Here is a 16,814-nt window from a genome sequence, read left to right as displayed (position 1 = left end):
TATACTGTATGCACCCAACAAGCTGGGTGCTCCTGCTTCTAAGCAGACGATTGCTCGTTGGATCTGTAGCACAATTCAACTTGCACATTCTGTGGCAGGCCTGCCACAGCCTAAATCTGTCAAGGCCCATTCCACAAGGAAGGTGGGCTCATCCTGGGCGGCTGCCCGAGGGGTCTCGGCATTACAACTCTGCCGAGCAGCTACGTGGTCGGGGGAGAACACGTTTGTAAAATTCTACAAATTTGATACCCTGGCTAAAGAGGACCTAGAGTTCTCTCATTCGGTGCTGCAGAGTCATCCGCACTCTCCCGCCCGTTTGGGAGCTTTGGTATAATCCCCATGGTCCTGACGGAGTCCCCAGCATCCACTAGGACGTTAGAGAAAATAAGATTTTACTTACCGATAAATCTATTTCTCGTAGTCCGTAGTGGATGCTGGGCGCCCATCCCAAGTGCGGATTGTCTGCAATACTTGTACATAGTTATTGTTACAAAAAAATCGGGTTGTTATTGTTGTGAGCCGTCTGTTCAGAGGCTCCTACGTTGTCATACTGTTAACTGGGTTCAGATCACAAGTTGTACGGTGTGATTGGTGTGGCTGGTATGAGTCTTACCCGGGATTCAAAATCCTTCCTTATTGTGTACGCTCGTCCGGGCACAGTATCCTAACTGAGGCTTGGAGGAGGGTCATAGGGGGAGGAGCCAGTGCACACCACCTGATCCTAAAGCTTTATTTTTGTGCCCTGTCTCCTGCGGAGCCGCTAATCCCCATGGTCCTGACGGAGTCCCCAGCATCCACTACGGACTACGAGAAATAGATTTATCGGTAAGTAAAATCTTATTATTCACATCAAAATAAGTAAAATTAGGCAGTTAAGGCAAATAATTTTTTTAGGCTACCTGATAACAAATATATTGTCATTGAGTAGATACTGTATATACATTGACCTCTGTTATCTCAAAATACATCCTTACCAGATTTAGGGGCAGATTTATCAACGAGTTTTATTCTTGTTATCACTCAAATGATAAATAGTGCTCCAGCCAATCAGCTCCTGTCATTTTTCAAACACATGACAAGAGTTGATTGGCTGGAGCACCATTTATCATTCGAAACGAGTAATAACACTATTCCTCATTGAGAAATCTGCTCCTGTAAGTGTACCTGTCAAAAATATGTTGCCGAATCTAACACTTAATGTAACCTGAGTAAGAGCATAATTGGACAGGGTTTATCACATATACCAGGCATTCCCAACCACGGTCCTCAAGGCACACTACTAACAGTGCAGGTTTTAGTGATATCCAGGCTGCAGCACAGATGGTTAAATCAAAATAACTGAGGTGCTAATTAAGTCACCTGTGTTCAAGCCTGGATATCACTAAAACCTGCACTGTTAGTGTGCCTTGAGGACCGTGGTTGGGAATACCTGACATATACCATTCTTGAGGAAACCAGCTACTGGGTATAACCAAGTCCCTCCGTCTATGTCTCGTACTGCCTTTTATAACACCTTGGGCGATGCTTATATTGGCTTTGCTGTGGGCTGTCTTGTGTAAAGCAGGAGGCTACATTGAGGATTTTCAGCATCATTAAGATTTTCTGGACCAGATTAAGGGCCACATGGTCCTAGGGCTGAATATAACAAGGGCCTTTTGTGAGAAGTGGAGGGGTGTGGCCAGCATTATGAGGGTGTGGCCAGTACGGCCATGTTGGGTGTCTATACCCCCTACACTATCTCCCCAAAAACATAAAAGTAGAAGAATTGCATCACTTGTTGAAGACCATAGAGATACAATTTTAATAGTTATGATTTATGGCCGACTGTGTGGCCAGCTGGGTGGTTGGTGATTATAATGCTGTCATGATGATGGGCCTATTTTATGTGGTGGCCTGGAGCTGTAAGCCCATCTGGGCCATTGCTAATCTGACCCTGATGATGTCACAGAAAATCCTCGGAAGCCCATGTAACGGGAGATAGAAAATACAGGGCTTGGAAATACTTTAGGTGCCTCTTGATCTTGCAGGTTGTGTGGTTTGTTGACGTGTGGATTACTGCTATATTGCTGGGTCCTTATTTGCTCCTATACATTTTATTTTATCTCTTGAACACGCAACTGCTGGTGAATGGCATGACTTGTGCTAGAAAATCCAGGATCTGGAGGCCACGCTCTATAACGCTTTACAGCATGAGCCCGGGAGGAGAGTCAGCGAATGCCTGAATGAGGCGCAGAGGGAAGACTTGCGGGCGGCGGTGGAAAAACTAAGACGGCAGATCTTGCGTCAGAGCCGGGAGTTTGACAGCCAGATCCTGCATGAGCGTATGGAACTCTTGCATCAGGCACAACAGGTACAGAAAACTATAATCAGAACAATTATAATGCTACTCAAGTAGAGGTTGTGGTTATAATTTCCTGAAGTTAGAACATGCATTGACCTGTGTTAGTCATTTATTGTACATATTACTGCTACCGCAAGTGTGAATTCCAAAACAACCAACGGATGGCTCCACAACATTGTGATAACTGCCCCCTTCTGGTGAAATAGTCTACATGCACTAAAGGGCTATAATAATCAACACAACCTTGAGTTACTGCGGTCACCTACACACACGGTGAAGCAGGTGTACTTTATATAGTACATGAGCCAGGTTCCTGGTCAGAGACCAGCACTGGGGGGAAGGGGGATGTTTCAAAGCTTGGATAGAGATAAAGTACCAAGCAGTCCGCTCCGAACTCATTTTTCAAACACAGTCTGTAACATGTCAGGTAGGAGCTGATTAGTTGATTCTTTATCTCTCCAAGGCTTGATATATCGCCACCTGCAGCAATAAGCAGGTTAGATGAGGTGATTCTGGTGGTGTACATCAAAATGGGATGCACAGTTATGTGATATAAATTGCCACGTTTTCCATCTTAAGTACAGACAGCTAAAAACAAGGACAAATGGTCATTATTAATTTATTATACATATGCACTGCAGCTGTTATGTAGACTGCATTGCCCATATGACAACCAACCTCCCCTAATGGCGCCTGGACAAACCTGCAGTGGGTGCTAGAGATATCCATCAACCACGGATGGTTGACAAACATCGATGGTCATAGGTTGATGTACAGTGTTGGTGATCGTGATAGGTCCATGTTTCCCTGCCTTCAGTGTTTTCTGGCATTGTAGTTTTTTGTCAACCCTCAGTTTTAATACTGTCTTAAATTAAAAAAAAAAAAAAGTATAGAAGATTTAGAAATATATTTTCCCCATTTACTAAATGCTCTAATTACGTAATACAATAATTTATTGTCACATAGCACACATGGTGGCAGCCGGATAGGGAGTGGGTAGATATTGCACTTTCCCTGCTCGCCTCTCTGTAGCTCTGAGAACGGCAACCAGCAGCAAAGGCAAGCTCTTCCACCAAATACATAGCTTTTCTCATCATTCATTGATATCCACTTGATAAGTAAAGGTGATGTTTCATTGATATTTAGTAGCCTGTTTTCTGATACAAAATCGATGTTAAGCCATCAATGTCCCATCACTATGTGGAGCTTGGTTTTAGAACAGCTTGCACCCTTATTACTAATATAACCCAAAAATTACAGTTTTACAAACTTTTTTTTATTTTTATAAATGTGGTTATCGTCATCAAAAGTATTTTAAATTAATTTCTTTAAGAATCTATCATCTAAGCATATATATGCGGGGGCATTTATATCTCTTGTGCCACTGTTTGCTGCCAACATTTTCCCATACTGCACAGTGCCGCATAATATTATTCTCTAGTAAATATAAAGTGGGATCGGTATGCAATGCCGGCGGTCACAGGGCTGAGGTAAAACCCCCGCCTAACCCTCCCAAACCTCCGCCTAACCCCAACCTCCCCCCTTAGTGCCTAACCCTAACCTCTCCCCTTAGAGTCTAACGTCCCCGGTGGTTGCCAACCCTAACCCCTCCCCCACCCCCCCTGTACAGCCTAGATCTAACCCTCCCGGGTGGCACCTAAACCTAACCCCCATCCCCCTGCATCTAAACTCTAACCCTCCCTGCTATACAGTATTTACCTTCAGGATTCTGAGCTGTTCTGGATTCTGGTGTCGATATTCCAACAGGTGTCAGGATCCCAACGTTTATATTTTGGCTGTTGGGATCCTAACAGCCGGTATCTTGAACGTATACCTATAAGGCACCCGGGCTTGGTAAATCTGGCATCTATGGGAGCCTAGGTTGCTGATTGAATAGAGGGGGATGCCCAGCACAGGACTAGTCCGCCCCGCATGTTAGGCCCTACTCCCCCACACGGGTGCAAAAGAATCGCACGCCAGCAAAGCTTTCGCACCCACCAAGTAGCTCCCTAGCTGCGCAGCTTAGCTGCTCTGGCTGGCGTCTACCCGCTGCGTTCTGGGTCGCAGCGGCTGCGTATGACATCACGCAGCTGCCGCTGGCCGCCCCCGCAATGGTCCAGACACGCCTGCGTTGTCCGGACCGCACCCCACCAATGGCGTTCTATCGCCCCGCAAACGCCTCTGCCTGTCATGCAGGCAGAGGCGATCGCAGCCCTGAGATGCTTTCGCATCTCATTATGCCTCACGTGGTGCGAGCGCACTCTCCAAAGGGCTTCAGACTGCGATCGCTGCCGCTGCAGCGATTGGGTCTGAATTAGGCCCAGTGTCTCTACTCCACCTAACGTTGACAGTAATCAGAGTCCAGGTGCACAATCCCTTTAAAAAGCAAAGTAGGTAAATAGTAATAAAAAAACAACAACAACATTCTATTTGTCAATGAGTCATTATATTTCCGTATACGCCAGCAGAGACTGAATGTACAGGTAATCTATTTAGGAAGTACAAGACCTGCTGCTGATTAGAACGGGATGTGATATTCCTGCTGATAGATCTCAGTAACATCATTACAGCACAATCTCTGACATTAACGTGTAGATCTGTTACCCACAAATTGCTCTCCTGGCAGATCACCAAGCACTGTTACTGTAGCTTATTTCCACTCTATAAACAGAATTTCTGCTCTAGATAAATCTAAAATCAGGCAAATATAATACATCTGTGATAATAATATTATTACCCACTTCTATTAGAAGAAACTGGTTAATAGCATTTGACTACAGGTATAAAAACTAAAGTTCTACTGTATGGGAACTATAACATCACTGATGAATATTTCTGTTTCTTACCCCGTTCCTCACATCAGTTGCGGCAGCTAAAAAATGAGACCGGGTTCTACCTGGCAGATTATATACCTACACTTCCGTATGGTAATGCAGACATGGTAATCAGCTTAGCAGGTCTGTCCTCATTCTGCAGTCACAGTAATTGTTTTAAAGTTAGCCTGACGGGAGGAAATACAATCAGCGGGCATATTCATTAATAAAGGGCGAGATTTAGCAAAGCTTGGAGAGAGAGAGAGAAAGTGGAGAACCAATCAGCTTCTCACTGTCATGTTACAGGCTGTGTTTGAAAAATGACAGGTTGGTACTATGGGGGTAATTCAGATCTGATCGCTGTTGCGTGAATTCGCAAGGTGGGCGATTAGCGAATGACTGCGCATGCGTATGGATTGCAATGCGCACCAGCGAGGCCAAACTGCAAAATAAATCAGCGTCTTTTTTGATAGCTAGGCGAATGCAGGTTGATTGACAGGACGCGGATGTTTGGGGGTGGTAACTGGCTGTTTTGTGGGAGTGTTAGGAAAAACGCAGGCGTTCCCAAGCGTTTTCAGGGCGGGTGTGTGACGTCCGCTCCGGCCCCGATCAGCCTGTGTCTTTCACACTGTAGGAGTAAGTCCTGGGCTACGCACAGACTGGAAAAAAACATTTAATGGTGAGTGAGTTGCGAGCGGATTTGCAGCTGACTGGCGCTTGCAAAGCTTTTTGCACGGTGTACGCAGACTTGCAAGGGGCGTTATTTCACTCTGTCTGGGCAGGTGGTCTTCATACTGATGCAGGGATCCCAACCGCCGGCATGCCGACACTTATTCTCCCTCTTTGGGGTCCATGACCCCCCTGGAGGGAGAATAAATAGCGTGGCGTGTGTAGAACGCCACCGTGCCCTCAGCGAGCCCGCAAGGGGCTCATTAGCGCTCGCCCAGCTGTCGGTATGCCGGCGGTCCGGATCCCGGCACCGGTATTCTGGCCCCCGGAATCCCGGCTGCCGGCCACTCATACTACACCCGTCTGGGCAGCGACTATCCAATCACAAACCTCTGCAAATTCTCAGAGGAGCGATCAGGTCTGAATTACCCCATATATCTCTCCACTTTCTCTCTCTCCAAGCTTTGAAAAATCTCCTCCAAAGTCATTATGTGTGTTGGACAGTGATACTGATTCTGAAAATGACATAGTATGTTTGATAGTTTATTCATGATACATCAATTTATAAACCTGCACAATTCAAAACAGCTCCATCATCGCTTTGTCCACGTTAGCATGTTTTGTCAGTCATGTCTGTGAATTTATGCGGATAATAGTACCATCCCTTCCACTGGCGTTCAGCCGTACGTCTGACTGCTAATGGGCTGAGACGTCCACTTTGAGCGTCTGCAGTTGCAGCCATCAGAAGCTGCATGCTAGGTGCAGATGGGATGGAATGGAACTGGGATAGAACTTCCGGCGCAAGGTTAGAAGCCAAGGTGTAGCTACTGTTATCACTTTGCTTCCAGGTCTATAGCTACTGTTATCACTTTGCTTCCAGGTCCATAGCTACTGTTATCACCTTGCTTCCAGGTCTATAGCTACTGTTTTCACCTTGCTTCCAGGTCTATAGCTACTGTTATCACCTTGCTTCCAGGTCTATAGCTACTGTTATCACCTTGCTTCCAGGTCTATAGCTACTGTTTTCACCTTGCTTCCAGGTCTATAGCTACTGTTTTCACCTTGCTTCCAGGTCTATAGCTACTGTTATCACCTTGCTTCCAGGTGTATAGCTACTGTTATCACCTTGATTCCAGGTGTATAGCTACTGTTATCACCTTGCTTCCAGGTGTATAGCTACTGTTATCACCTTGCTTCCAGGTGTATAGCTACTGTTATCACCTTGCTTCCAGGTGTATAGCTACTGTTATCACCTTGCTTCCAGGTGTATAGCTACTGTTATCACCTTGCTTCCAGGTGTATAGCTATTGTTATCACCTTGCTTCCAGGTGTATAGCTACTGTTATCACCTTGCTTCCAGGTGTATAGCTACTGTTATCACCTTGCTTCCAGGTCTATAGCTACTGTTATCACCTTGCTTCCAGGTGTATAGCTACTGTTATCACCTTGCTTCCAGGTGTATAGCTACTGTTATCACCTTGCTTTCAGGTGTATAGCTGTATAGACCTTGCTTCCAGGTGTATAGCTACTGTTATCACCTTGCTTCCAGGTGTATAGCTATTGTTATCACCTTGCTTCCAGGTGTATAGCTACTGTTATCACCTTGCTTCCAGGTGTATAGCTACTGTTATCACCTTGCTTCCAGGTCTATAGCTACTGTTATCACCTTGCTTCCAGGTGTATAGCTACTGTTATCACCTTGCTTCCAGGTCTATAGCTACTGTTATCACCTTGCTTCCAGGTGTATAGCTACTGTTATCACCTTGCTTCCAGGTCTATAGCTACTGTTATCACCTTGCTTCCAGGTGTATAGCTACTGTTATCACCTTGCTTCCAGGTCTATAGCTACTGTTATCACCTTGATTTCAGGTGTATAGCTACTGTTATCACCTTGCTTCCAGGTGTAAAGCTACTGTTATCACCTTGCTTCCAGGTCTATAGCTACTGTTATCACCTTGCTTCCAGGTCTCTAGCTACTGTTATCACCTTGCTTCCAGGTCTATAGATACTGTTATCACCTTGATTCCAGGTGTATAGCTACTGTTATCACCTTGCTTCCAGGTGTATAGCTGTATAGACCTTGCTTCCAGGTGTATAGCTACTGTTATCACCTTGCTTCCAGGTCTATAGCTACTGTTTTCACCTTGCTTCCAGGTGTATAGCTACTGTTTTCACCTTGATTCCAGGTCTATAGCTACTGTTATCACCTTGCTTCCAGGTCTATAGCTACTGTTATCACCTTGCTTCCAGGTCTATAGATACTGTTATCACCTTGCTTCCAGGTGTATAGCTACTGTTATCACCTTGCTTCCAGGTCTATAGCTACTGTTATCACCTTGCTTCCAGGTGTATAGCTACTGTTATCACCTTGATTCCAGGTGTATAGCTACTGTTATCACCTTGCTTCCAGGTGTATAGCTGTATAGACCTTGCTTCCAGGTGTATAGCTACTGTTATCACCTTGCTTCCAGGTCTATAGCTACTGTTATCACCTTGCTGCCAGGTCTATAGCTACTGTTATCACCTTGATTCCAGGTGTATAGCTACTGTTATCACCTTGCTTCCAGGTGTATAGCTGTATAGACCTTGCTCCCAGGTGTATAGCTACTGTTATCACCTTGCTTCCAGGTCTATAGCTACTGTTATCACCTTGCTTCCAGGTCTATAGCTACTGTTATCACCTTGCTTCCAGGTCTATAGCTACTGTTATCACCTTGCTTCCAGGTCTATAGCTACTGTTATCACCTTGCTTCCAGGTCTATAGATACTGTTATCACCTTGCTTCCAGGTGTATAGCTACTGTTATCACCTTGCTTCCAGGTCTATAGCTACTGTTATCACCTTGATTCCAGGTGTATAGCTACTGTTATCACCTTGCTTCCAGGTGTATAGCTGTATAGACCTTGCTTCCAGGTGTATAGCTACTGTTATCACCTTGCTTCCAGGTCTATAGCTACTGTTATCACCTTGCTTCCAGGTGTATAGCTACTGTTATCACCTTGATTCCAGGTGTATAGCTACTGTTATCACCTTGCTTCCAGGTGTATAGCTGTATAGACCTTGCTTCCAGGTGTATAGCTACTGTTATCACCTTGCTTCCAGGTGTATAGCTACTGTTATCACCTTGCTTCCAGGTCTATAGCTACTGTTATCACCTTGCTGCCAGGTCTATAGCTACTGTTATCACCTTGATTCCAGGTGTATAGCTACTGTTATCACCTTGCTTCCAGGTGTATAGCTGTATAGACCTTGCTCCCAGGTGTATAGCTACTGTTATCACCTTGCTTCCAGGTCTATAGCTACTGTTATCACCTTGCTTCCAGGTCTATAGCTACTGTTATCACCTTGCTTCCAGGTCTATAGCTACTGTTATCACCTTGCTTCCAGGTCTATAGCTACTGTTATCACCTTGCTTCCAGGTCTATAGATACTGTTATCACCTTGCTTCCAGGTGTATAGCTACTGTTATCACCTTGCTTCCAGGTCTATAGCTACTGTTATCACCTTGATTCCAGGTGTATAGCTACTGTTATCACCTTGCTTCCAGGTGTATAGCTGTATAGACCTTGCTTCCAGGTGTATAGCTACTGTTATCACCTTGCTTCCAGGTGTATAGCTACTGTTATAACCTTGCTTCCAGGTGTATAGCTACTGTTATCACCTTGCTTCCAGGTGTATAGCTACTGTTATCACCTTGCTTCCAGGTCTATAGCTACTGTTATCACCTTGCTGCCAGGTCTATAGCTACTGTTATCACCTTGATTCCAGGTGTATAGCTACTGTTATCACCTTGCTTCCAGGTGTATAGCTGTATAGACCTTGCTCCCAGGTGTATAGCTACTGTTATCACCTTGCTTCCAGGTCTATAGCTACTGTTATCACCTTGCTTCCAGGTCTATAGCTACTGTTATCACCTTGCTTCCAGGTCTATAGCTACTGTTATCACCTTGCTTCCAGGTCTATAGCTACTGTTATCACCTTGCTTCCAGGTCTATAGATACTGTTATCACCTTGCTTCCAGGTGTATAGCTACTGTTATCACCTTGCTTCCAGGTCTATAGCTACTGTTATCACCTTGATTCCAGGTGTATAGCTACTGTTATCACCTTGCTTCCAGGTGTATAGCTGTATAGACCTTGCTTCCAGGTGTATAGCTACTGTTATCACCTTGCTTCCAGGTGTATAGCTACTGTTATAACCTTGCTTCCAGGTGTATAGCTACTGTTATCACCTTGCTTCCAGGTGTATAGCTACTGTTATCACCTTGCTGCCAGGTCTATAGCCACTGTTATCACCTTGATTCCAGGTGTATAGCTACTGTTATCACCTTGCTTCCAGGTGTATAGCTGTATAGACCTTGCTTCCAGGTGTATAGCTACTGTTATCACCTTGCTTCCAGGTGTATAGCTACTGTTATCACCTTGCTTCCAGGTGTATAGCTACTGTTATCACCTTGCTTCCAGGTGTATAGCTACTGTTATCACCTTGCTTCCAGGTCTATAGCTACTGTTATCACCTTGCTTCCAGGTGTATAGCTACTGTTATCACCTTGCTTCCAGGTGTAAAGCTACTGTTATCACCTTGCTTCCAGGTCTATAGCTACTGTTATCACCTTGCTTCCAGGTCTCTAGCTACTGTTATCACCTTGCTTCCAGGTCTATAGATACTGTTATCACCTTGATTCCAGGTGTATAGCTACTGTTATCACCTTGCTTCCAGGTGTATAGCTGTATAGACCTTGCTTCCAGGTGTATAGCTACTGTTATCACCTTGCTTCCAGGTCTATAGCTACTGTTTTCACCTTGCTTCCAGGTCTATAGCTACTGTTATCACCTTGATTCCAGGTGTATAGCTACTGTTATCACCTTGCTTCCAGGTGTATAGCTACTGTTATCACCTTGCTTCCAGGTGTATAGCTACTGTTTTCACCTTGCTTCCAGGTGTATAGCTACTGTTATCACCTTGCTTCCAGGTGTAAAGCTACTGTTATCACCTTGCTTCCAGGTCTATAGCTACTGTTATCACCTTGCTTCCAGGTCTCTAGCTACTGTTATCACCTTGCTTCCAGGTCTATAGATACTGTTATCACCTTGATTCCAGGTGTATAGCTACTGTTATCACCTTGCTTCCAGGTGTATAGCTGTATAGACCTTGCTTCCAGGTGTATAGCTACTGTTATCACCTTGCTTCCAGGTCTATAGCTACTGTTTTCACCTTGCTTCCAGGTCTATAGCTACTGTTATCACCTTGATTCCAGGTGTATAGCTACTGTTATCACCTTGCTTCCAGGTGTATAGCTACTGTTATCACCTTGCTTCCAGGTGTATAGCTACTGTTTTCACCTTGCTTCCAGGTGTATAGCTACTGTTATCACCTTGCTTCCAGGTCTATAGATACTGTTATCACCTTGCTTCCAGGTACAGACCCAGCGAGTGCACTGTGCGGAACCCCTGCTATAATAATTCCGTAATATCACTGTCTGTCTAGAACCATGCTCTGTTTAACACAGATTGCATGTAGTCCGGGCGCGCCGCACAGCTTACAGTAGGAATGTTATTGGATTATGATTTAAGAGACAGCTCTCAAATAGCATTACCCCACCTAATGCCTTTTATCCAGCGGGAGAGGGAGGGAAACCGAGGAGGACGAAGGGGTCAAGATTCATGTGAGAATACATTTATTTAATTTTAATATATTTATTTTAATTCATTTCTTAAATATAATTTCTTTTAATGGTAGCATTGTATATTATATCACAATCTGCATGCATTAGTGTACAAGGAACATTACATGACTGCTCTGTGCTTTTGGTAACCTCATGTATTGCCGCATTCCAACCGTGTCAGCACACACAATCTGACGGGAACTGAAATGCTCCGTGCTGCTGCGAAAGTGTTTTTTGTTTTTTTTTGCAAGTTGCCTTGCCACTCCCGCAAAATGGGAGACGGGGCAGGCACAGGTGCCCGCCCCATCCCTCCCTCTCAACACCTCTGCCTGTCAATCAGGCAGAGGCATTCGCAGTACTGCAATGTGCTCGCAGGACTCGTTTATTGGGAAACTGCGCTGAGCCATACTGAATAACCCCCATTATTTGTACTAAAGCCTTCCTCATAATATAACTTACATGGTGTCCCCCTACTGTGGGACCCCCGCCCTCATTGTCTGCACTTACACATACCTGGAATCACTACTCATCACATTAAACATTTCTCAGCTCCCTTAATAGTGGACTTCTGTAACTGCGACTCTCAGAGCCTCTGTGATCTGACACCTCTCCTGCAATAGACCGGTGATAAATGTGGCTGCCAGGTTTGGGAATCCACCAATATTCTATTATCGGGACAGTAAGGCAATAAGTGAAGCTTATATATAAAATACCTTTTGCAGTTTAGTGAATTAGAAAATGTTTTAGTGGAACCCCTTCCCCCATCCTCCCAGATTTGTCCTGCGCCCATCATCATCATCATCATCATCATCATCATCATCATCATCATCATGAACTTGCAACTTGCACCAGGGTTTGGCCATATTCGGCTTTTCGTCAGCTATCTTGCCTACACTTCAGTTCAGCACACCCTTTAGTACTTTTGGCTGTAAATACACTCTCCCTGAAACCCTGTCCTGATCGAGCGCTGCACGTGCACCTTGTCAGGAAAACAGGCGCATTGCGAAAAGACGCAGCTGCATGCAGCGGGCGATCAGATCCTAACTGCACGTGCACCGCAATGCGCAAGCGTGTCAGACAAAAACAAGCATCGCCGGTCAACAATGGGACGGTGCGAAAAATCCGATCGCACAGGAGTTCGCAAGGTAATAGACAGAAAGAGGCTGTTTGTGGGTGGCAACTGAGCGTTTAAAGGTAGTGTCCGGAAAAATGCAGGCGTTGCCAAGCGTTTTCAGGGAGGGTGTCCGATGTCAGCTCTGGCCCCGATCAGCCTGTTCTCATCGCACTGTAGGAGTAAGTCCTGGGCTCCGCAGAGACTGCACACACTGGATTTTTGCAGCCCTGGAGGCGGTGACTATCTGATCGCAGGACAGCAAAATTAGCAGCCCAGGCCCAGCGATCAGATATGAATTACCCCCAAAGTGCAAGTGGTGACCAGTAACGGCTGCAACTTGCGTCAATATCTTCGGTGCGGTCTACATGTCCCCTCTGTTGCTGAATGATCACAACAGTTGTTGTTCAGTTATTTCTAAAGCATCTAAAAGATTCATTGTTTTTGCCAATGACTGTGCAGTTACTATATGACACAGGGGCGCTATGTTGATATTTGACCACTTCTTCCTTAGAGAATCCGTGAACTTGAAGACAGGATAGAACTTCAAAAACAGCAACTCAAAGAAATAGAGGAAAAGGTAAATATGTCTCACTTCTAGCTCGTTAATCCCTACGTTTCATGCATTCGGAGGCAGATTGTGGTGGGCTGATAGCTCTGTGCAGCAGCTGTTAGTGTGTAATACAGTAAATGGGGCCATTAGGATGCACTGAATAATCCAACACATTAACTGAGCAGATCCACAGTGTAATCAGTGAGCGTTACCAACAGTTACAGTAATAGAGCATGACTGGGCAATGTACATGCAAATGACAATTGATAAATCATTTTGATATAAATACATATAAAGTAATGAGTGCCAAGGTGACATTGGGAATGTCCTTATATACATGTCAGATGGTTAAAGCAATAGCTATTCTGTGTAGAAATGTCATGCATTATTATTATTATTATTATTATTATTATTATTATTATTATTATTATTATGCAATTCTACAGTGTTTTATTATTATTATTATTAGTAGTAGTAGTATTATTAAATTATTGTTATTATTATTATGCAATTCTATATTTTTATTATTATTAATAAATTCTATAGTATGTATTATTATTATTATTATGCAATTATATATTATGCAATATTATTATTATTATTATTCAATTATATATTATGTATTATTATTATTGTGATGATTATTATTATTATGCAATTATATATTATGCATTTTTGTTGTTATTATTATTATGCAATTATATATGCATTATTATTATTAGTATTAGTAGTATTATTATTCAATTCTATATTATGCATTATTATTATTATTATTATTAGTATTATCTTGTAATTCTATATTATGCATTATTCTTATTATATTGCAATTCTATTCTTCACCTCTCACAGCATTTTTCTTTTCTTTTTTCTGTTTTGTTTTGATCTTATTTTATAGTTTTTGTTCCTTTTTTTGTTTTTCTCACTAGCATTCATTTTGTGGCCTTGACGATCTATTCCAGCGAACAAAAATGGTTGGTATTTATTAGCCTCTCTATTTTTAATTAATGAATAATTTATTGAAGTTTAAACCTTTGGATTTAAGGATGTGTTTTTATCCGCAATGGACTTAACAACACGTCTTAAGCTTCAAAACCATTATAGAGACCCCTGGATTTCAGTGCCTGGAAAAATTTATGCCAATGGAGGTCAATAATTAGATGGGTGGTGCCACCTTTGGCTCATTAATAAGCAGTTTTATCAGTTAGACCCTTGGGGTGAGACAATGATTCTCTGTTCCATACCTTGACCCCAGCTACTTCTATTTGTGAGCATGTGCAGAGGCTGGTGCATTTGTGGATCAGTGAAGCCAACCTTGGGCTCTTGAAAATGTAGATCAAAGTGGTCACTGGCATAGTGGATCAAGAACAGGCCACATATAGTGTATGCCACAGGCTCTGCCACTACTTTCAAGAGAAAAGCATCAGTTATATTATTCATCTACTGTAATTTAAAGGTTCTGGTAAGTGAGATCTGTAGAAGACGCCAGCTGTCCCTCATTTACAGTACATGGACAGTCCCTGGGATTTTTTCAGTATTGGAAACTGCACAATGATCTTATGTCCAGTATGCGTGATGTGATTCTTTCACTGTGATTATATTCCAAGCTTTATAACCTAATACTTATGGAAGATATGTATATTAGATGCAAATAGACATTACTGATGTGTCCTCCTACACTCTTGCTCTTGTTGTCCCAAATAGTCCCTCTCGGCACGCACGCCCTGCGCGACCTAGCTGCGCCAAGCATCTTTTTTGCTCAAAAATGGGCCTCTTATTCGCATAAATAAAACAATCACATGCAACAAAACTATATTGCTAGCATATACTGACCACTGGGACTTTTGCTACGTGTACATATGTGTGCAACTGAGCTTAAAACTGTGTTAAAAGGTTTCCGATGAGGGTATCTGTGGCTTTCTCTCCTGCCAAATTCCATTGAGCTTCATCTGCCACTTTGTATGTGTGTTATACCAGTTGCTGTGTGCACAAAGTCTACTCTGCGTCTGCAATGCGACTAAGATGCAAAAAGTTTGAAAAAGTCTGTATGCTACTTATCTCTGAGCGTCTCAATCGCACCGGATGCCCTACATTATATGGTGCAAAAACACTAGGTATATGAAGACACAGATGTATTATCAAATGTAGCATTAATAAACATCATGCGTATTGTAGTTCTCATAGTCATCAGTGACAGCGTGAGAAGCGAAACGCGTAGACTGGCTCAGTAACCAAGGTTCTCTGTCACTTATTTTAAAATGTTTGCAGCTATGTTTGTGTACAGTAATTTAAAGCCTGTTTCTAAGCTGGGGCAGGTGGAAGAAGTGTTATGGCGGAAGGGCTACTTGGAGAAATGCGTGGCTGCACTTATATAACCTGGAGAAGAAGTCACGTGTCTTTTCATTCATGCTCTCTGTATTAGGACTGCTAAGGCTACCCCCAGTTACGGGTGTAGTAGGGTATGCCGGCCGCCGGGCTCCCGGCGGCCAGCATACCGGTGCCGGAGTCCCGACCGCCGGCATACCAACAGCTGGGTGAGTGCAAATAAACCCCTTGCGGGCTCGCTGCACTCGCCACGCTGCGGGCACGGTGGCGCAATCTATTCTCCCTCCAGGGGGTCGTGGACCCCCAAGAGGGCAAAAAGGTGTCGGTATGCCGGCTGTCGGGATTCCGGCGTCGGTATACTCTGCGCCGGGATCCCGACAGCTGGCAAACTGAAGACCACCCCTCAGTTACACAGTGGGCATGGTTTTTATGTGTACTAATGTAATTTGCTTCATACTGTATAACTGAAACATATGTTACTGTATGTATACAACAGTCAAGTATATTGTATATAGTTCTCCTGGTACATACTGTAGCCTGTTGTCCACTGTGTGCAGCCATGCACCGACCATAACAAAGCCATGTCACATAATGTACAGAGATCCTGGTATACTGTAGGCAACACACCGTCCTAGCTCACTAGTAACATCTTACATTTCCCACAAATGATTTATTATAAATATGTCTATTTAGGTGCAGCAGAATAAAATATAGCAATACGCACACTGGGTTCTAAAGAGTCAATTAACATCTTGTAGAAATGATCATGTGACCATTTCCCTTTAAACCTTGCTGTTTTTTCTTTTCCAGGATTTGAGAAGAGCACATGGGATACACAGCTGATTCTTCTGCAACTGCCAAAACAGACACACTGATTCCATCTTATTTTTTAACCACGGGACTGGCTAGGAATGCCAGCTATCTCCTTCAATTATCCGTTTTGTAACTATTTAGATTTTAAATGGACTAACTTTCTTGTACAGCAATAGTCCTGCTATTCAGAGACTCTAATAAAATGAATTAAAAAATGACAGTAAATAAAAAATTCTAATATACAGTATGTGTCTGAGCCCTGTGTGTCCTTGCATTATAATGGTATGAAATTGTACTGGGAGGGCAGTATGGTGGATTCTGCGTCACTGATATGAAAAGGCGTGGACATGTTTTGTTATTTTCATTTCTACGGAATCTCTACAGAGCAAATGTCATGGTGGGTTACACAAATCATGTGATAAAATGGGACAGACCCACATACTGTATTATGCAATCAGCCTTTGCAAGGGATCTAAATAGAAGCTGGTGATCTGGGGGCTGCAGTGGTCATCATTGTGGTGTCTCTT

At 43.5% G+C, this 16,814-nt stretch overlaps 1 protein-coding gene across 11 annotated transcripts in view; it reads left to right on the top strand.

Annotated features, from left to right (window-relative positions):
• Positions 1 to 16,531, top strand: part of JAKMIP1 (janus kinase and microtubule interacting protein 1) — a 342,118-nt gene extending 325,587 nt beyond the window's left edge. For 9 of the 11 annotated variants that reach the window (XM_063923480.1, XM_063923560.1, XM_063923546.1 and 6 more), the window contains 4 exons: positions 2,147 to 2,350; positions 13,114 to 13,179; positions 14,079 to 14,123; positions 16,285 to 16,531. In XM_063923480.1, the coding sequence (XP_063779550.1) occupies positions 2,147 to 2,350; positions 13,114 to 13,179; positions 14,079 to 14,123; positions 16,285 to 16,317 (348 nt within the window). In that variant the 3' untranslated portion in view covers positions 16,318 to 16,531. Of the gene's footprint in view, positions 1 to 2,146; positions 2,351 to 13,113; positions 13,180 to 14,047; positions 14,124 to 16,284 lie in introns of all 11 variants that reach the window. The other 2 variants (XM_063923536.1, XM_063923552.1) reach the window with 2 other exon arrangements.
• The last annotated feature ends 283 nt before the right edge of the window (positions 16,532 to 16,814 follow it).

The sequence above is a fragment of the Pseudophryne corroboree genome, chromosome 1 (genome assembly GCF_028390025.1).
Source record: "Pseudophryne corroboree isolate aPseCor3 chromosome 1, aPseCor3.hap2, whole genome shotgun sequence".
Classification (NCBI taxonomy): Eukaryota; Metazoa; Chordata; class Amphibia; order Anura; family Myobatrachidae; genus Pseudophryne; species Pseudophryne corroboree.
The sequence above is the reverse complement of the archived record's forward strand: the minus strand, read 5'-3'. Positions and strand labels throughout refer to the sequence as shown.